This window comes from Amblyraja radiata, chromosome 7 (assembly GCF_010909765.2).
Source record: "Amblyraja radiata isolate CabotCenter1 chromosome 7, sAmbRad1.1.pri, whole genome shotgun sequence".
NCBI classification, from domain to species: Eukaryota; Metazoa; Chordata; class Chondrichthyes; order Rajiformes; family Rajidae; genus Amblyraja; species Amblyraja radiata.
Window position 1 is genome coordinate 30,410,237 of NC_045962.1, and position 17,757 is coordinate 30,427,993.

Genomic DNA, 17,757 nt, shown 5'->3' on the forward strand with positions numbered 1-17,757 from the left:
CCACTGCAAGGGCAATGTCAGCACAGGTATCCTCAGGGGCCTGCGGCAGCACCTGTTTTCAGGGCTGCCTACGAACCTCACTCTCAGTGGAGGGGAGTGTGAATGATCAGTAGGTAACTGATCTCGAATTTAAAGTATGAACATACTGAAGCGTGCATATGGCCTCAAGAGTCAGCAGTTGGCAGAATATCCGCATAGGTGACAACACACCCCACACCTCCATAGGGGGGAAGCGGTTCACTGAATCCGGTGGTAGCTTGAAAGCTGGGCACGGAAATACGATCAGAGTCGTCTTTCAAGGCAGACTCAAAATAATGGCCAGAATTGTCCTACAAGGCAGGCTCAGTATGATGAGGTTTTCAGACCAGATCCAAGCAGAGGTCGGGAGAAACATGGAATCCACACTCCTTACCAGTCCTACTCCCAATCAAGGAGAGAAAAGGAATCCGCATCAGGGGCCTTTGGGCTTACCACAAGACCACCGGTAGCCATGGAGGTAGGTGGGTCTGAGTTTACTGAAACAAGGGATTGTGGAGCAGTTACATGTTGGTAATTTACTCTTGTGTTCTTGTTCAATATGACAACAACATGAAATTTCAGAACTGGTTTTTTTTTTTTTTTTAAACAAAAAAAAACAGATAATAACGTGATAATTTTACTGCACAACATACACAGGTTCCAAGCAGACTTGGAACTCGGACTGGAATTGTCTTCAAGGCAGGCCCAGTAATTTTGGGCAGGATTGCCATTCAGGACATGTGACAGATGGAGGATGTCACTTCATCCAGGTTTAACTCATTTGTGCAGTATAGACTTTTAGAAACAGTAATTTTGTTACGGTCTAACTACTGTTTTATAGGAGCTTCCTATAAAATGGTCACATGGCATGCATCGACCTCAAAGATGCATACTATTCGGTGTCTATTCACTAAGAACAGGAGATATTTGAAGTTTAACTGGATGGTATGGATCTGCCAAATGGGTTGACATCAGCTCCTAGACTATTGACAAAACTACGGAAACCAATTCTGAGTCTACAAAGGTCTCAGAACCACATAGTAATGGCATATTTGGACAATTTCATTTTGGAGGCAGCAAGAATTGGCAGAAGCAACAGTCAAAGCAAACCAAAACCCTGTTTGATAGAATTGGTTACCTCATCCATCCAGTTAAATCAAAATTGACACCTACAAGGGTAATTGATTACCTAGAATTTACTATCAAAAACAGTAAATATGTTGGTGACTTTGCCTAGGGGCAAACGACTATATTAATCAAGCCTGCTATGACCTGATAGTCAAATACTAGCCATCTATCAGGTAAACAGCGAGTGTAATTGGCAAATAGTAGCCGCCTTTCCAGCAGTACGTACGGGCCTTTGCATTACCAGAATTACAGCGAGCAAAGGAACGAACACTCAGATTCCATGCAGGCAAAATTGGCAAAACTATGGATTGCCAGCAGAGGCCTTTGTTGAATAACGACGGTGGATAACGAACGAGAGAAAGCTCAAAGTAAATTTGCTTGAAAGCCATCAAGGGTTCTTCAGACCTATGCTAGCGGCTAAGGATGGGGAGCCACTAACACAGTCTAGAGCTGTGGGGGCAGATGGAATGAGCAGGAGTCTGTAATTCCCCAACACATGGAATCAATTACCCAGAATTGTTGGGGGCATAATTTGGACTCAAGGGGTTCTGTAGCAATATGCAACCAGTGCTTGTTCAAATTCAGATTGATAACACCACTGCGGTGGCACATATCCACTAACAAGGGTGGTGTAAAATCTGTATCTTACGATAGATTGTCGAACCTCATTTGGCACTGGTGTATCAAGAGGAATATTTGGGAAATCTACGAGGTAGATATAACACGTTGACAGATGCTGGATCACGGATGTTTAATAACACAGAATGGATGTTGAATCAGGCAGTATTTAACGAAATAACTACACGATTTGGCATACCAGATTTGATCTATTTGCATCTAGACTAAACCATCAGTTACCCAGATATGTGTCCTGCAAGCAGGATCCAGGAACAAAGGCAGTGGATGCTTTCTCCCTCAATTGGGGAAGATTGTTTATGCATGCTTTCCGCAAAATTGTCTCACAAACCAATGCTTGACCAAAATCAAGCAAGACTAAGCCACAGGCATATTGGTAGTGCCAGATTGGCCTACTCAAGCCTGGTCCCCAAAAATTTTGGGAACTATAGTCCAGCCAGTTATGGCTGTACCCAAGAGCAGGGACCTCCTAGTGAACCCAGTTACAGGGAGTAATCATCCACTACACGAACGTATTAACTTGTTGGTCTGCAGATTCTGAGGAGGCCATTTCAAGGCATAGGACTGTCCGAACAAATACAACACAGTTCGGATAACAGATGTTTTGGAGTTTCCTATCAACTCTGTACTATAACTATAAACAAAGTTATAGTGCAATCAATAGTGCCAGAGGCACACTTTCCTCCTATCTGATGCTGCAAGCAGGGCACAGGTCGATAGGAACGCACCCCTTTACAACAAAATTCATGAAGAGAATTTACAATCTAATACCTCTAAGACCAAGGTACACGGACATGGGATGTTAGCGTGGTACTAACCCTACTTTGACAGTGGGGACCGCCTATAACTAACCCTGAAGGTGGTATGCTGACAAAGAGTCCAGACACTGCAAAAGCTACGGTTGGACCACATGACCACCAATATGAACAACATAACATTCGTAATCAGGAACCTGATATAAACATAGCAGGCCAGGAATGCCAGGGATGGAGATCCAGTTCTTGGCATATCCAGAGGACCTACGGTTGTGTGTGTGATAACATACTAACACCACTATCTGAGAGTTACGGAGAACCACAGAGGCTCAGAACAGACCAGAAGGTGTCAACACAAACCATCTCCAGATGGTCAAAGGGGGTAATGGCGGTAACAGAGTGAACGTTCATATGGTTAAATCTCACTCCACCAGGGCTGCATCTACGTCGGCAGCAAGAGCAATGGACGTGCCTCTTGACAACATCCTAGTGGCTGCAGGATGGACGAATGAAATAACGGTCCACCGGTTTTATAACAAACCTATTACCGGACTGGGGGTGTTTGCACGTACCATTTTAAGTTCTGTCCCATAGTTTACCCCCAAGGTTGGGAGTGGAAACTAGTTTTTAAAAACTTTTCTTTCATTTAAAGCATCAGTGTCCTTACTTAACTACGTAATGTCTGAATGCTTTAATGATTACACGCCTCCATGGTCAATCCATTCAGTGTGTGATGCCTGGATTCGTAACCGGCGTAAAATCACAGAGCTTTGAAATCTTCACGTAGTCACTCACGTGACTCCGAAGTAAAATAGTAAGATTAAACGAGAACTTACCAGTTTGAAGTTTGATCTTGATTTTATGAGGAGTTACGATGAGCGATTACGTGCCCACCGCTCCCACCCTCATACTATCAAGGTCACATGGAAGTTCAGGTTTCTTCAATCTTACTATTCTCAGGTCTTCTTTTTATCTGTGATTTAACACCGCTGCTTTGAAGATTGACGCGCACGCAGACGGACGGCCCTTCTTCACGTAATCGCTCATCGTAACTCCTCATAAAATCAAGATCAAACTTCAAACTGGTAAGTTCTCGTTTAATCTTACTAATCTACGCTGCACTCCCTCAATAGCAAGAATGTCCTTCCTCAAATTAGGAGACCAAAACTGCACACAATACTTCAATGGTCTCACCAAGGCCATGTACAACTGCAGTAGGACCTCCTTGCTCCTATACTCAAATCATCTCGCTGTGAAGGTCAACATGCCATTTGCTTTCTTCACTGTCTGCTGTAGCTGCATGCTTACTTTCAGTGACTGATGTACAAGGACAACCAGGTCTCGTTGCACCTCCCCTTTTCCTAATCTGACACCATTCAGAAAATAATCTGCCTTCTTGTTCTTGCCATCAAAGTGGATAACCTCACATTTATCCACATTACACTGCATTTACCATGCTTCTGCCCACTCACCAAACCTATACAAGGCACCCTGCAGCCTCATAGCACCCTCCTCGCAACTCACTCTGTCACTTTCAATAACTCCACTTTCTTCCTGTGATGTTTAAAAGAAAAGGGCAGCCAGAAGCAAATGTAATACTCCAAGTTTGACCGAACCAAAGTCCCAAATGTCTGTCCAATTCCTCTTTGGAGGCTCTGAATGATTTTGTTTCCACTACTCTTGTAGGCAGTGAATTCCAGACCACAACTGCTTTTAGTGTTTCCTCACCTTCCCCTTGCATTTTTTTGTCCAAATTGCTATCACATATCCTGGTCCTTAAACCATCAACCTACTCTAACCATGCTATCTATACAATTTATGGTCTTCTGCTTCTCTACAAATCTTTTCTTAAAATGCTTTGTTCAAATGAGTACGAACCCAGCTCCATAATTTAACTTTTTAGCCCAAATTCTCTGTTATCTGAAAAATTCTGAGCAAATCCTATCTGCATCTACTCATCCATCTTAAAAATTAATTGGCCATGTTTTATCCATTTAAAAGAGAGATGTCCTTGAAGATCACATCTGCTAGTTTAACAAAGGTTCCTTAGTTAGTAATGTGACTGGATAAAATGTTTCTTCTGAGAAATATGTCCAATCTAGATATCCACTAGAATTGTTTGCACTGTGAGGTTTTTTATTTTTTTAAATGATATGCAAGGTTTTTTTCTCTGGATAATAATTGATTTAATTGTAGCTCTGGAATCGTGAACAAAATGGAGCCATGCATTGCCAGAAGAAATGTTCAGTTGCCCGGATAAGACGCATTAATGGGCCATAACAGATTTTGGAGCAACATATGACATATTTACAGAGATGTGTCTTGTATTAATCCTTTCATCTGCTCACTTGTTTTTTTTCCTATTCCCGTTTGTATTCAGTAACAGCACAATGCTATTTTGGTATTTGATCACATGTGCTCCAATTTATTTTAATAAAATGACAATTTTTGCCACTGTACAACAGTAAATGGGAAAACATGTCTGATTTACCACTTTTCCAGAATAAAAATAGCCACCTTATAAACTGCTTTATCTACCTAATTTTTCCCTTGTTTCTTTTTCTCTCTTGAAGAAATTGTCTTACATTACATGCTTTAGTACCACACCAGCTTATTTTAAAGCCTCTGTAGTTGCAAAAACAGTCCGTTCAAAGATAATCAAGCTGGACACAATCCTCTCTTGTTCAGTTTAATTTCAGATAATGATTCTGCTTTTCCCAAATACATGTTCCATCAACATTTCTATTGATTTTCTTTATTTCTCTTTATTGCCCCTTTTTTCCTTAAACCTGGAATCCCCTATCGCAGATCTTACCTTTTAAACCACCCCCTGCACCTTAAAGCTTCTTTGCCTTGAACTGATGGTCATTGTCGAAATGTTAACCCCATTTGTCTCTCCGAAGCTGCCAAATCTGCAAGCGTTTCCAGCATTTACTGTTTTATTTTAGATTTCTGGCATCTGCAGGATTTTGCTTTAATTCTGTATTTTCAGTATTCAGTATTTTGTTTTAATTCTGCCCTCATCTGATGATGAACGTGCAATTTGTGAATAATGCTCAACAAAGCAAACCCGACATTGCTCGTTGTGAGCCGCTTTAAGAAATGTTTCTTCTTGGTTTTCTTAGCATGTAAATTTACAACAAATAAACCGTTACGATGCAAGGTCTTAGCTCTAAACCAATAACGGTCAAACATTAACTAAAAATATTAACTTACCGGTCCTTATTAAAGTTGGTCAATCAGCTTCATTAACACAAATGCTGTCACACAACAGATTTTCAGCCAGATTAAATCACTTTTTATACTCATCCGCTGTAATCTGTTGCTGCGTTAGAGTGCTAGAATGCAGTATTTCTTCAAATAAAGAGTTCTTTGTATAGTGTTTTTGGAAAATTAAGTGTGCCACAGTGACCCATTTTTCATGAGCTCTTGGATAATCTTAAAGGTACTAGGCTCAATATTGGACTGGATTTGTTGCATAAATTCACAAATTCTAGTTTCAAAGTACTTCCTCGACAGTTTGGAAATGGCATGCTATTGATCAATCAACTGCCTACAGTGACTTAGACAAATGCCACATATATCATTTATTTAATTCCCTTACAGGAATACATTTGCTCGGAAGGCCAGTTTAGCTTATCTTTAATTGCTGCAGCCCATCGAATGTAATCTTTCCCTCAGAACTATGGACCAAAATGTGAAGCCAACTATAGTGAAGAAGGGGCAATATATTTTCAAGTGAGGTTAATGTCAAATTCAACAGGAATTCTGTTCCTGTATGACTTCTGCCCTCGCTCTTCAGGGATGTTTGGGAGGCACGTTTGAGCAAACCTTTGTGCGAGACTGCAGTGGATTTTGGCGGTAGATGGAATTAATAATGCGGCACAGTGGCGCAGTTGGTAGAGCTGCTGACCTACAGTGCCAGCGGCCTGAGGTTCGATCCTGAACCTGGGTGCTGTCTGCGTGGAGTGAGCACGTTCACCCTGCAACCCCATGGGTTTCCTCCGGATGCTCCGGTTTCCTCCCACACCCCATAGACCTGCGGTTTTCAGGTAAGGTATTTCAAGTAAGTAAATAAATCTGGAATAAAAATCTAATTTATTAATGGTAAAATTGCTGGACTAATGTCAAAAATATATTTGGTTCTCTGATGTGCACCAGTGAAGGAATTCTGCCATCCTTATCCAGTTTGGACTCTCAGCAATTCTCAGCCCAATGCAGGGTTTTCTTTCAACTTCCCTCTGAAACAGTTCAGGGGAATGGACAATAAATGTCAGTGGTACCCATAACCCATGTACAAATCATTAAAATAAAAACTCTCCATCATATTTTGCCCATGCGCAAAAAACAACATACAGCATGTCGCAGAGTTAAGAAATTGAAAAAGATGGCTGAGGTGATATCTCATTGCCTTCCATATCCTAAATTATTCACAATCAATGCAAAAGGACCATCTTACCTTTACCCCAGTTATTAAAGCCAGTGCATGATCTCCACTTGTCAGAGTTGTTAGATTCTGTGGGCTGACCTGGGGGAGCTCCTGTATTTCCAACATGTGAACCGGACTTTGGACTTTTTCTTTGCAAACAACGCCAAATATGGCGATTGTGCATTTGTGGGTTGTGCAAAAGAATTTCACTGTGCTGTGCACACGTGACAATAAAGAACCATTGAACCATTGAGACATTAGATTGGACTTCAGCTTAACCTTTTTAACTCAGAGAGAATGGAAACTGCCTATGGACGCATATATTCTGTTGCAATCAACTTTGTGCTTGACGTCTTCATTTTTCAAGGACAGCTACAGTGATGCCCAATTCACAGCTGGACTCTGACCAGTGAGATAAGGTTCACTCCTTAAAAAAGATCCAGAGTACCAAAACAAACCTTATATTCTTCACTGGCTAAAGTACCAGAGATAAAGGATTACAAATGTCAGGAAAAAAGAACTATTGAAATTAGACTTTTATCTTTAGAAAAGAGGCTGAGAAGAAGTTTTGTTAGAGATTATAAAGACATGTGATCCTTTAATTAGGAAGAACAATTCCAACAGAGGATAAACATTCACAATTGTTGGCAAAATAATCCTTAAAAAAATATTTTAATGGCCTGCAGATTCCATGCAAAGTGCACTTACCTTATCACTGTCCATGGTATTCTGCGAGGTCCTTGATGCAATGGAAATAGTATCTGGCTGACTGCTACCATCTCCCTGACTATCACCATCTTCTCCCATATCCCTAAGGATAAGAAGAACATTAAATTACTGCCATTGCTTCTTCAACCAATGATGCAGAGAGTATTGCATTGATAGAATTGATACTGAAGGTGGCACAATGGTGAAGCGGTAGAGTTGCTGCCTTACAGTACCAGAAGCCTGGGTTTGATCCTGACCTCCGACACAGTCTTTATGGAGTTTTCACATTCTTCCTATTACCTCATGGGCTTTCTCCAGGCGCTCGGGTTTCCTGCCACATTCCAAAGACGTGCAGGTTTGGAGGTTAATGAGGTTTGGTAAATTGTCCCTAGTGTGCAGTAGAGAACGAGTGTATGAGTGATCGTTGGTCAGTGCAGATTTGATGGTGTGAAAGGCCTATTTCCACACTGTATCTCTAAAACTGAAACAGGAGGTGGTTCATGGGCCCTGGAAGGGTAAATAAAGAAGGAAGAAATAATGCAAAAGTCTTAAAATTCACAAAAGTTTCGAATGTTTGAAAGCACAAAAGAAAAGATTGTAAAATCATAAATATTCTCTGATACACAGTACAGGTACTTTGTTTTATAAAATAAAGTGGGAGCAGGGAGAGAGTGGAAGTGTGGAGGTGGTGAGTTCATGGAGTTATTCTGGGATAGATATGTTACAGCTTCCTCATGAGTATTAGTTTAGTGATTTTTGTGGAAATTTAGTGAGTGAAGACAACTATTGGCATGCTGGCCTTTATCATCCAGTGCAATGTGTGCAGGAATTGGGTGTTCTGTTGCAGTTGTTTAAGGTATTGGCAAGGTCACACGTGGAAGTTTTGCAGAAACAAGGAACTGCAGATGCTGGAGTAATTCTGTGGGTCAAACAGCATTTTTAGACTTTAAACTTAAGAGATACAGCGTGGAAACAGGCCCTTCGGCCCACCAAGTCCACACCAACCAGCGATCACGCTGTACACTATCACTATCCTACACACCAAGTACAATCTTACACCTTACGAAAGCCAATTAACCTACAAAACTGTACATCTTTGGAATGTGGGAGGAAACTGGAGCACCCGGGGAAAACCATCGCGGTCACAGGGAGAACGTACAAAATCCACACAGACAAAGTCCGATTGAATGGGTCTCTGACTCTATGACTGAAAATCCCTACAAATAAGACAATGCATACACCTTGTACTTGAGCAGATTACCTTTTACTGTTATTTCTTTGTTTTGCTGGGGTTTTGGGTAGATGGATAGGTTCCTTCAGGGCTCCTTTCAGATGGATGGTTCTTTCTTGTATTACCTCCCGAATATTTTTAATCCAGTCCTGCTTTGTTTCAATGTTGGACGCCTTCAGAAGAAAACAAGACGAGATCTTATAAGATTTTATCACTGTGATAGTAATGTCAATGACCTGCAAAGCTCCTATCAAATTTATATCAAAGACATGGTGATAGAGTGGGTAAACCCCCTGAAAATTCTTGATCATGATATTAGAATTACTGATGGCACAAGAGGCTGCAGATGTTGGGTTCCAAAGTGGGCTTGTGCTTCATGCTGCTTAAGAATAATCATTTAGGAAATGTGCATGGGTGTAATATTAGCACCAAAAGTCCATGGGAGTTACCCAGCAACATGTCACTGTTATAGAAACAACTCATTTGAAGGTTCATGAATAAACTCCAGCATCTCGAGAGACCCAGTAATAACAAATTGGGTAGTCTGTAACCCAATGGTATGAACAGTGGATTTTCCATGTTTAGGTGAACCTTATGTTCTGTGTTCGTCTCTCCCCCTTTCCATTCCTCAGGTGATTTTATTAGGCGACTAGGCTGTCGCCACATGGTCGCCGGGAATATGGTCTTGAGTAGTCTCCTCAGTCGCATTTTTCTGGTCACCGCTGGATTTTGGAATGTTCAAAACTTTTTGGTGACAGTCGGCGACAGTTGGCTTGACGCCAATGAGCGTAGCTTGACCTCCTGACGTAGGAGCTGTGGTAGGCAGTCGCCAGGATTACGTAGTATGATTCTATTTCAAATTTTATGTCGAAGGGGGGATCCAGTCGCCGGTTTTCCGGCGGCCTGCTACGACTATGACAGTCGCCAGCAGTCGCCTAAAAATAGACTAAGTCGGACAGGCCCATAACATCCTTGTTTTTATATTATTTTGTAGCTAGAAGACAATTTTTTTATTACTGAGCTTCTCCAGCTGATGGAGTTCATTCATGCACCAACAGATGAATGGTTCCTACAATAATGGCTTGTTGCTGGGTAATATCCGTGATATTTTGGTACCAATATTTCACCCATACATATTTTCCTAGATCATTATTTTGCATGATGCACCAAATCCACTTTGGCATTAGTTTTCTAGAAGTCCAGATACATTATTAGGATGTAAATATAGGACTTCAGCAATTATAAAACTAGCTCGTGACATGAAAATAGCTGATAAAGGATGTTACACTCTTCCTATAGTCAACAGAAATGACCTTGATCCACTTCAATTACACTTCATTGCATATATGACTTGACACATGTGTAGGATCTGCAGATGCCGGTTTAAACGGAAGATAGACACAAAATGCTGCAGTAACTCAGTGTGACAGGCAGGCATCTCTGGATAGAAGGAATGGGTTGCATTTTGGGTTGAGACCCTTCTTCAGTCTCGACCTGAGACATCACCCATTCCTTCTATCCAGAGTAGACAAAAGTGCTGGAGAAACTCAGCGGGTGCAGCAGCATCTATGGAGCGAAGGAAAAAGGCAACGTTTAGGGCCAAAACTCTTCTTCAGACTGATGTAGGGTGGGGGGGGAGAAGAAAGGAGAAAGGAAGAGGAGGAGCCCGAGGGCTGAGGTAGAGCTGAGAAGGGAAGGAGACAGCAAGGGCTACCGGAAATTGGAGAAGTCAATGTTTATGCCGCTAGGGTGCAAACTGCCCAAGCAGAATATGAGGTGCTGCTCCTCCAATTTCCGGTGGTGCTCACTCTGGCCATGGAGGAGGCCCAGGACAGAAAGGTCGGATTCGGAATGGGAGGGGGAGTTGAAGTGCTGAGCCACCGGGAGATCAGGTTGGTTAAAGCGGACCGAGCGGGTCGATCCAGTGATGTTACTTGTCCTGCTGAATTACTCCAGCATTTTTTGTCTATCTTGACTTGATAAAGCCAGTCAAAATAGAAAGTTTAGTTTAACAAAGTGAATCAATCCTTATTGTTTGCAAAACAATAAACTTTCATTATCTCTTTCTGATTGATACAAATTATGCAGTAACGTGTTTGCTATCATCCACAAAATAAAATGAATGGGTTAGTGCTTACTTTAAGGACAGTCTTGTTATCAGAGGAAGGCGTTCGTCCCACCCACAAAGCAAATTTGCAGGGATCACCTTCGACATGCTCTGTCACCCCCAGCTCTGATGTCTGAAATAGAAGCAGAGGAAACGTGGCCAAATAAGTTATAATATAAATCAAACACTACGGCTTATCTTTCTCATACACAATTGGGTCCAAATGAAAATATTTTGCAATATCATTAACCAGACGATTAAGCACTGCTGCAGTCTGGAGCTGCTCCTACTCTATTGTCTTTTTAGTTTCTTCCCAAAAGTAAACTTTATTCAGAATAAAAAATATGCGGAACCCGCCCAGAGAGGGAATCCTGTTGAGCCGCGGCCATATCCCAACAGCCCGGCCACCGCGGAACAGGGAACCCGATGGGAGAGGGAAGCCGCGGAGAGGAGGATGGAGGGAGACGGTGGCGGACGCTGGAGAAAGGGCCTGGTGAGAAGAACTTGGGGGGGTCTTATCTTCCACGCCCTCAAGGTCAGCTGCTAGAGGCGCCCCTCGGAGAACAAGGGCTAAATAGGGCTGTTCACGGGACGACCAGAATAGAGGTTATGACTACAACAGGCCTTTGTGGTCAGCTGCAGCTGGACTGTAAAATGGTGCCTACATGGTGACTCTTGCATATAGAACCAGTGGGCAGCTCTGTACAATCTGCACTGACTGGGGGATTACGCATATGTATGGTGATAGTCATACTGAGCTGTTTGCAAAAAAGGTATTTCAGTGCACCTTGGTACACATGATAATAAAGAAACCAGTAAACCACATATATCAAATAAAAATGGTTCAAAATGTTTTCATATATTCTCAGTGTCTATCCGAAAGATGCAGGATCATTTAATTCCAAAGAGGAAGAAAGATTCTAAGGGGAGCAAGAGGCGACCGTGGCTGACAACGGAAGTCAGGGACAGTATAAAAATAAAAGAGAAGATGTATAACATAGCAAAGATGAGTGGAAAGCCAGAAGATTGAGAAACTTTCAAAGATCAACAGAAGGTAACTAAAAAGGCAATACAGGGAGAAAAGATGAAGTACGAAGGTAAGTTAGCCAAGAATATAAAGGAAGATAATAAAAGCTTTTTTAGGTATGTGAAGAGATTAGCTTAGACAAATGTGGGTCCCTTGAAGGTGAATTTATTATGGGGAATAAGGAAATGGCAGGTGAGTTGAACAGATATTTTGGTTCTGCCTTCACTAAGGAAGACACAAACAATCTCCCAGATGTACGAGGGGGCAGGGAACCTAGGGTGACGGAGGAACTGAAGGAAATTCACATTAGTCCGGAAATGGTGTTGGGTAGACTGATGGGACTGAAGGCTGATAAATCCCCAGGGCCTGATGGTCTGCATCCCAGGGTACTCAAGGAGGTGGCTCTGGAAATTGTGGACGCATTGGTGATCATTTTCCAATGTTCTATAGATTCTGGATCAGTTCCTGTGGATTGGAGGGTAGCTTATTGTATCCCACTTTTTAAAGAAAGGAGGGAGAGAGAAAGCAGGGAATTATAGACCAGTTAGCCTGACATCAATGGTGGGGAAGATGATGGAGTCGATTATAAAATATGTAATAGCGGGGCATTTGGATAGCAGTAACAGGATCGGTCCAAGTCAGCATGGATTTACGAAGGGGAAATCATACTTGACTAATTCTCTGGAATTTTTTTGAGGATGTAACCAGTAAAACGGAAAAGGGAGAGCCAGTCCATAAGGTCCCACACAGGAGATTAGTGGGCAAAATTGGAGCACATGGTATTGGGGTAGGGTATTGATATGGATAGAAAATTGGTTGGCACACAGGAAACAAAGAGTAGGGGTTAATGGGTCCCTATTAGAATGGTAGGCAGTGACTAGTGGGGTACCGCAAGGCTCGGTGCTGGGACCGCAGCTATTTACAATATACATTAATGATTTAGATGAAAGAATTAAAAGTAACATTAGAAAATTTGCAGATGACACAAAGCTGGGTGGCAGTGTGAACTGTGAGGAGGATGCTATGAGGATGCAGGGTGACTTGGGTGAGTGGGCAGATGCATGGCAGATGCAGTATAATGTGGATAAATGTGAGTTTATCCACTTTGGTGGCAAGAACAGGAAGGCAGATTATTATCTGAATGGTGTCTGTTAGGAAAAGGGGAAGTACAACGAGACCTGGGGGTCCTTGTACATCAGTCACTGAAAGTAAGCATGCAGATACAGCAGGCAGTGAAGAAAGCGAATGGCATGTTGGCCTTCATAACGTGAGGAGTTGAGTATAGGAGCAAAGAGGTCCTTCTGCAGTTGTACAGGGCCCTGGTGAGACCACACATGGAGTATTGTGTGCAGTTTTGGTCTCCTTATTTGAGGAAGGACATTCTTGCTATGAAGGGAGTGCAGCATAGGTTCACAAGGTTAATTCCCGGGATGGCGGGACTGTCATATGATGAAACAATGGAACGACTGGAATTTAGAAGGATATCTTATGGAAACATATAAAATTATTAAGGGATTGGACACGCGAGATGCATGTTCGGGGAGTCCAGAATCAGCGGTCACAGTTTAAGAATAAGGGGTAGGACATTTAGAACTGAGATGAGGAAAAACGTTTTCACACAGAGAGTTGTGAATTTGTGGAATTTTCTGCCTCAAAAGGCAGTGGAGGCCGATTCACTGGATGCATTAAAAAAAGTTAGATAGAGCTCTTCGGGCTAGTGGAATCAAGGGATATGGGGAGAAGGCAGGAATGGGGTACTGATTGTGGATGATCAGCCATGATCACATTGAATGGCCAAATGGCCTACTCCTGCGCCTATTGTCTATGTAATCTATATGTATACCTTTAGTAGTGTTTCATCCAATAGTGTTTGCACCCATCGTTAAACAAACACCTTTACCACTCATAAACCAGCATTCTCACAGCAACTGTAGACAAAGCCATAAGCTATAGAATTCTCTCTTGAAGTTATTTCACCTCTCTACGTTCTTTTAGGACTTTCCTTGACCAACATATTTGACCAGATTTAAGCATTTAGCACAATATTTCCTTAGATGGCTCGGTGACCAAGTTTAGTATGAAATTCCTTGGGAGATTTTGCTACTTCATAAACATACGGTTTTTGTTCAACAGGTAAGATTTACATATTGAAGATGTAGCGAACATGTTTCACAAGATCTGAAGCCAGGCTTTAAGATCATGAGGCGTTTTCCGGACGAGGAAAGGGAAGGCGGTTTGCTAGCCGATCAGGATTGAGGCAACAGCTGGAGCCCCTGCAGCAGCCTGAGGCTCGACTGGATCAGGCACCGCTCCAAGAGACCGAGCATGCGGACCTGACATGGCCTGCAGCAGCACAGAATGGCGATAAGTGGTGGTGGACGTCCACAATTTTGCTTGGCCAGGCCGACTGTACAATGCCACCAGGGCAACTGGCCTTTATGGTCAGCTACACTTAAAGCAACTTGGTCTTTGAAAATGGCGCCAAAACTGGCAACTCTTGTATGTGGTATCTATCAGTGGACTATTTCTATGCATGTACGTGATCTGGGATTGTGCTTCTGTGTAGTGATAATTTACTGAACTGTATGCAAAAGGAGGATTTCACTGTACATGTGATAATAAAGAACCATTGAAACATTGTTTTTTGTCGTGTGTTGTGTGGCTGCAGAGCCAAACATTTGATATATTGCCGTTCCCTCGGGACAAACATGACTTGGCAATCAAGATAACATTTAATTATTAATTTGTTCTACAATCTTTTATTGTTCTAGCATTGAAGCACAAAAAGTTACTTTTTCAGTTTATCTTTCATCTTGACTTGATAACTGTAAAGGTCTATAGACATAACCACCTACAATAACGAGTCAGCTCAAAGCGCTTATGAGAATGCAAAGACAAACTTTTGCTTTCTGGGTTTCAAGTAATCAGAGGCTGTTTCATGAGTATATTTACAATGAAACAAAGAGCTGCATTATTGTAGTGTGGCATATGCGCATCAAAGGCTGGGCCATCCAGTTAATTACAGCCCTTAAGCCCTTAAAGGAACAGCAGCAAGAAAATGAAGCAGAGAAAAACATTAAAAGCTGATAGTATTCTGCTCTCCAAAAACTAGAACCTTAGTCCCAGGAATGTAAAACGACCTAACTTAAATACAATTCATGATACAATTACCAGAGATGCCCACGGGAAGTAACTGAGAATATTGACAATAAAAAGTACAGCAGGCCAGTGATGATAATTTTTTGCTGGTGGATCCTTCATTAAAACAAAAGATGATCTCAGATCAAAAAAGAAGTGTGGTAAGGCATAGAATGTAGTGAAAAGGAGACAGAATGTACCGTAAAACACTTTAAGGGATAACATGAAATGGTGGCTTGGCTGACGTAATATTGGTATCCACATTGAGGTTTGCTTCTAAAATTCAGCTCCACATTAGAAAGAAATCTTAGAAGCCATTAAGTTCAAGTGATAATGAAAGGACATTGTGTTAATGCAAAATAATTATACTCACAAGTAACTTGTGTTTGTAAACATATTTGCTATGTCCTGAGGAATCCTTGATCTCTTTGCTGAAAACCAAGGCTAGTTCAAAGAGAAACAAGTGTCGTTCCCGTCCTTTCCGGATGAGTGATTTGGGGTCCCACACTTGAAAGGTGTCCTGTAGGATTAGCTCACCCTGAACATCAAAGTTTTCATCAAATCCTGAACAGATAGAAAATGAAAAATATATTATTGCTCATACAGTCATAGAATTATGCAGCAGGGAAATAGGCCTTTTGACCCAACTCGTCTATAACCAAACTAGTCTCACTTGCCTTCACCTGCCCAATGTCCCTCTAAACCTTTCCTATCCATGTACTTGTAACTATTTATTATAAATGGCAACATTTATGTAAAGCTCTAACAGTGCGTATCCATTCTTGGATAGCATTGTCTGAAAACTGGAATGCAATGCCTGAGAAGGTGGTGGAGCAACTTAAGGGTCTGGACAAAAATGAGGCAGAGTGGGCCACGGACCAAGTTCTGGTAAATAGGATTAATATAGATGGGTCGGCATGAACATGGTGAGCAAAAAGGCCTGTTTCTGTACTCTATGCCTCCATGATTCATTTATATTATACATTATGGAATTATGCATTCACTTAAACACATTGTAATGCAGTGTGTGTTGTAGAATAATTAGTTATTGTTAGAAATGCATTTGAACAGATGCATTAGTTTCTATAAGAACATCTGTACCAAGATGATGTAGTTACATTTTGCTGAGTTCATATTACATATATTGTAATTTTTCTGATGCCTGTCATTTTAACCCCCTGATAGAGCCTTTGATTAATTCAGTGAGCAGCTGATTCATAGCATTGGGAAGGATCTTGTATGCAATTTTCCCAACTGTGTGTTTTACCTGTCTCTGTGAATATGACATATTATACTTTGGTTAACTTTTCCTCTCCCAATTACTATCCAAAGTCTCTTGTGTAAATTGAATCAGACTCCATTGCAGTAGAATAAACCAAACCATAATTGTCTTTCCAATTCAATTTAATGGAATTGCAAAATTGTAGCAAAACATCGCAAGAAATTAGGTTGCTGGAAATGAAAGAAAATCAGGAGAAAACCCAACATAATTTTAGGCCTATGAAATTCAGAAGAAAATATGGTTAATACCAATGCTTTTTTTGTAATTGCACGTGTACAGGCACCTCTAAAAAGTTAATCACCATAATTTTGCTTTTCAGTCACATGACACACAGGGTGGCACAGCGATAGAGTTGCTGCTTTACTAGAATGTTGCCTGGGTTTCAGCAACTAAATTACAAAGAAAGGTTGAACAAGTTAGGGCTTTATTCTTTGGAGCGCAGAAGGTTATGGGGGGACTTGATAGAGGTCTTTAAAATGATGAGAGGGATAGACAGAGTTGACGTGGATAAGCTTTTCCCACTGAGAGTAGGGAAGATTCAAACAAGGGGACATGACTTGAGAATTAAGGGACAGGTTTAGGGGTAACATGAGGGGGAACTTCTTTACTCAGAGAGTGGTGGCTGTGTGGAATGAGCTTCCAGTGAAGGTGGTGGAGGCAGGTTTGTTTTTATCATTTAAAAATAAATTGGATAGTTATATGGATGGGAAAGGAATGGAGGGTTATGGTCTGAGCGCAGGTATATGGGACTAGGGGAGAATACGTGTTCGGCACGGACTAGAAGGGTCAAGATGGCCTGTTTCCATGCTGTAATTGTTATATGGTTATATATGGTTTACAGCGGCAGAGACCCGAGTAAGATCCTGATTAAGGGTGCGGTCTGTACGAGGTGTGTACGTTCTCCCTTTGACAGTGTGGGTTTTCTCCGGGTGCTCCCGTTTCCTCGCACATTACAAAGGTATACAGATTTGTACGTTAATTGGCTTTGGTAAAATTGTAAATTTTCCCTAACGTGTGGGACAGTGCTGGTGTGCGGGATGATCACTGGTCAGCATGGGCTCGATGGGCCGAAGTGCCTGTTTCTGTGCTGGATCTCTGAAGTCTGAAGAAATGTATGCTTATTAAAGGTGCATACCAGCACATATTTGTCTCCAAAAAAAACTTGTTAATATGTGGAATTCATTGCCAAAGACGGCTGTGCGGGCCAAGACTTTGGGTAGAGGCAGAGATTGATAGGTTCTTGATCAGAAAGGGTGTCAAAGTTAATGGGGAGAAGGCAGGAGAATGCGGTTGAAAGG

The 17,757-nt window shown here is 41.7% G+C and overlaps 1 protein-coding gene across 5 annotated transcripts in view; it reads right to left on the reverse strand.

The window, feature by feature from the left end:
* Positions 1-17,757, reverse strand: part of kalrn (kalirin RhoGEF kinase) — a 612,442-nt gene that overhangs the window by 194,973 nt on the left and 399,712 nt on the right. For all 5 annotated transcript variants that reach the window (XM_033024025.1, XM_033024026.1, XM_033024024.1 and 2 more), the window contains exons 30-33: positions 15,551-15,741; positions 11,044-11,145; positions 8,936-9,078; positions 7,675-7,777 (exon numbers count right to left, since the gene is read on the reverse strand). In XM_033024025.1, coding sequence (XP_032879916.1) covers positions 7,675-7,777; positions 8,936-9,078; positions 11,044-11,145; positions 15,551-15,741 — 539 coding nt within the window. The remainder of the gene's footprint in view (positions 1-7,674; positions 7,778-8,935; positions 9,079-11,043; positions 11,146-15,550; positions 15,742-17,757) is intronic.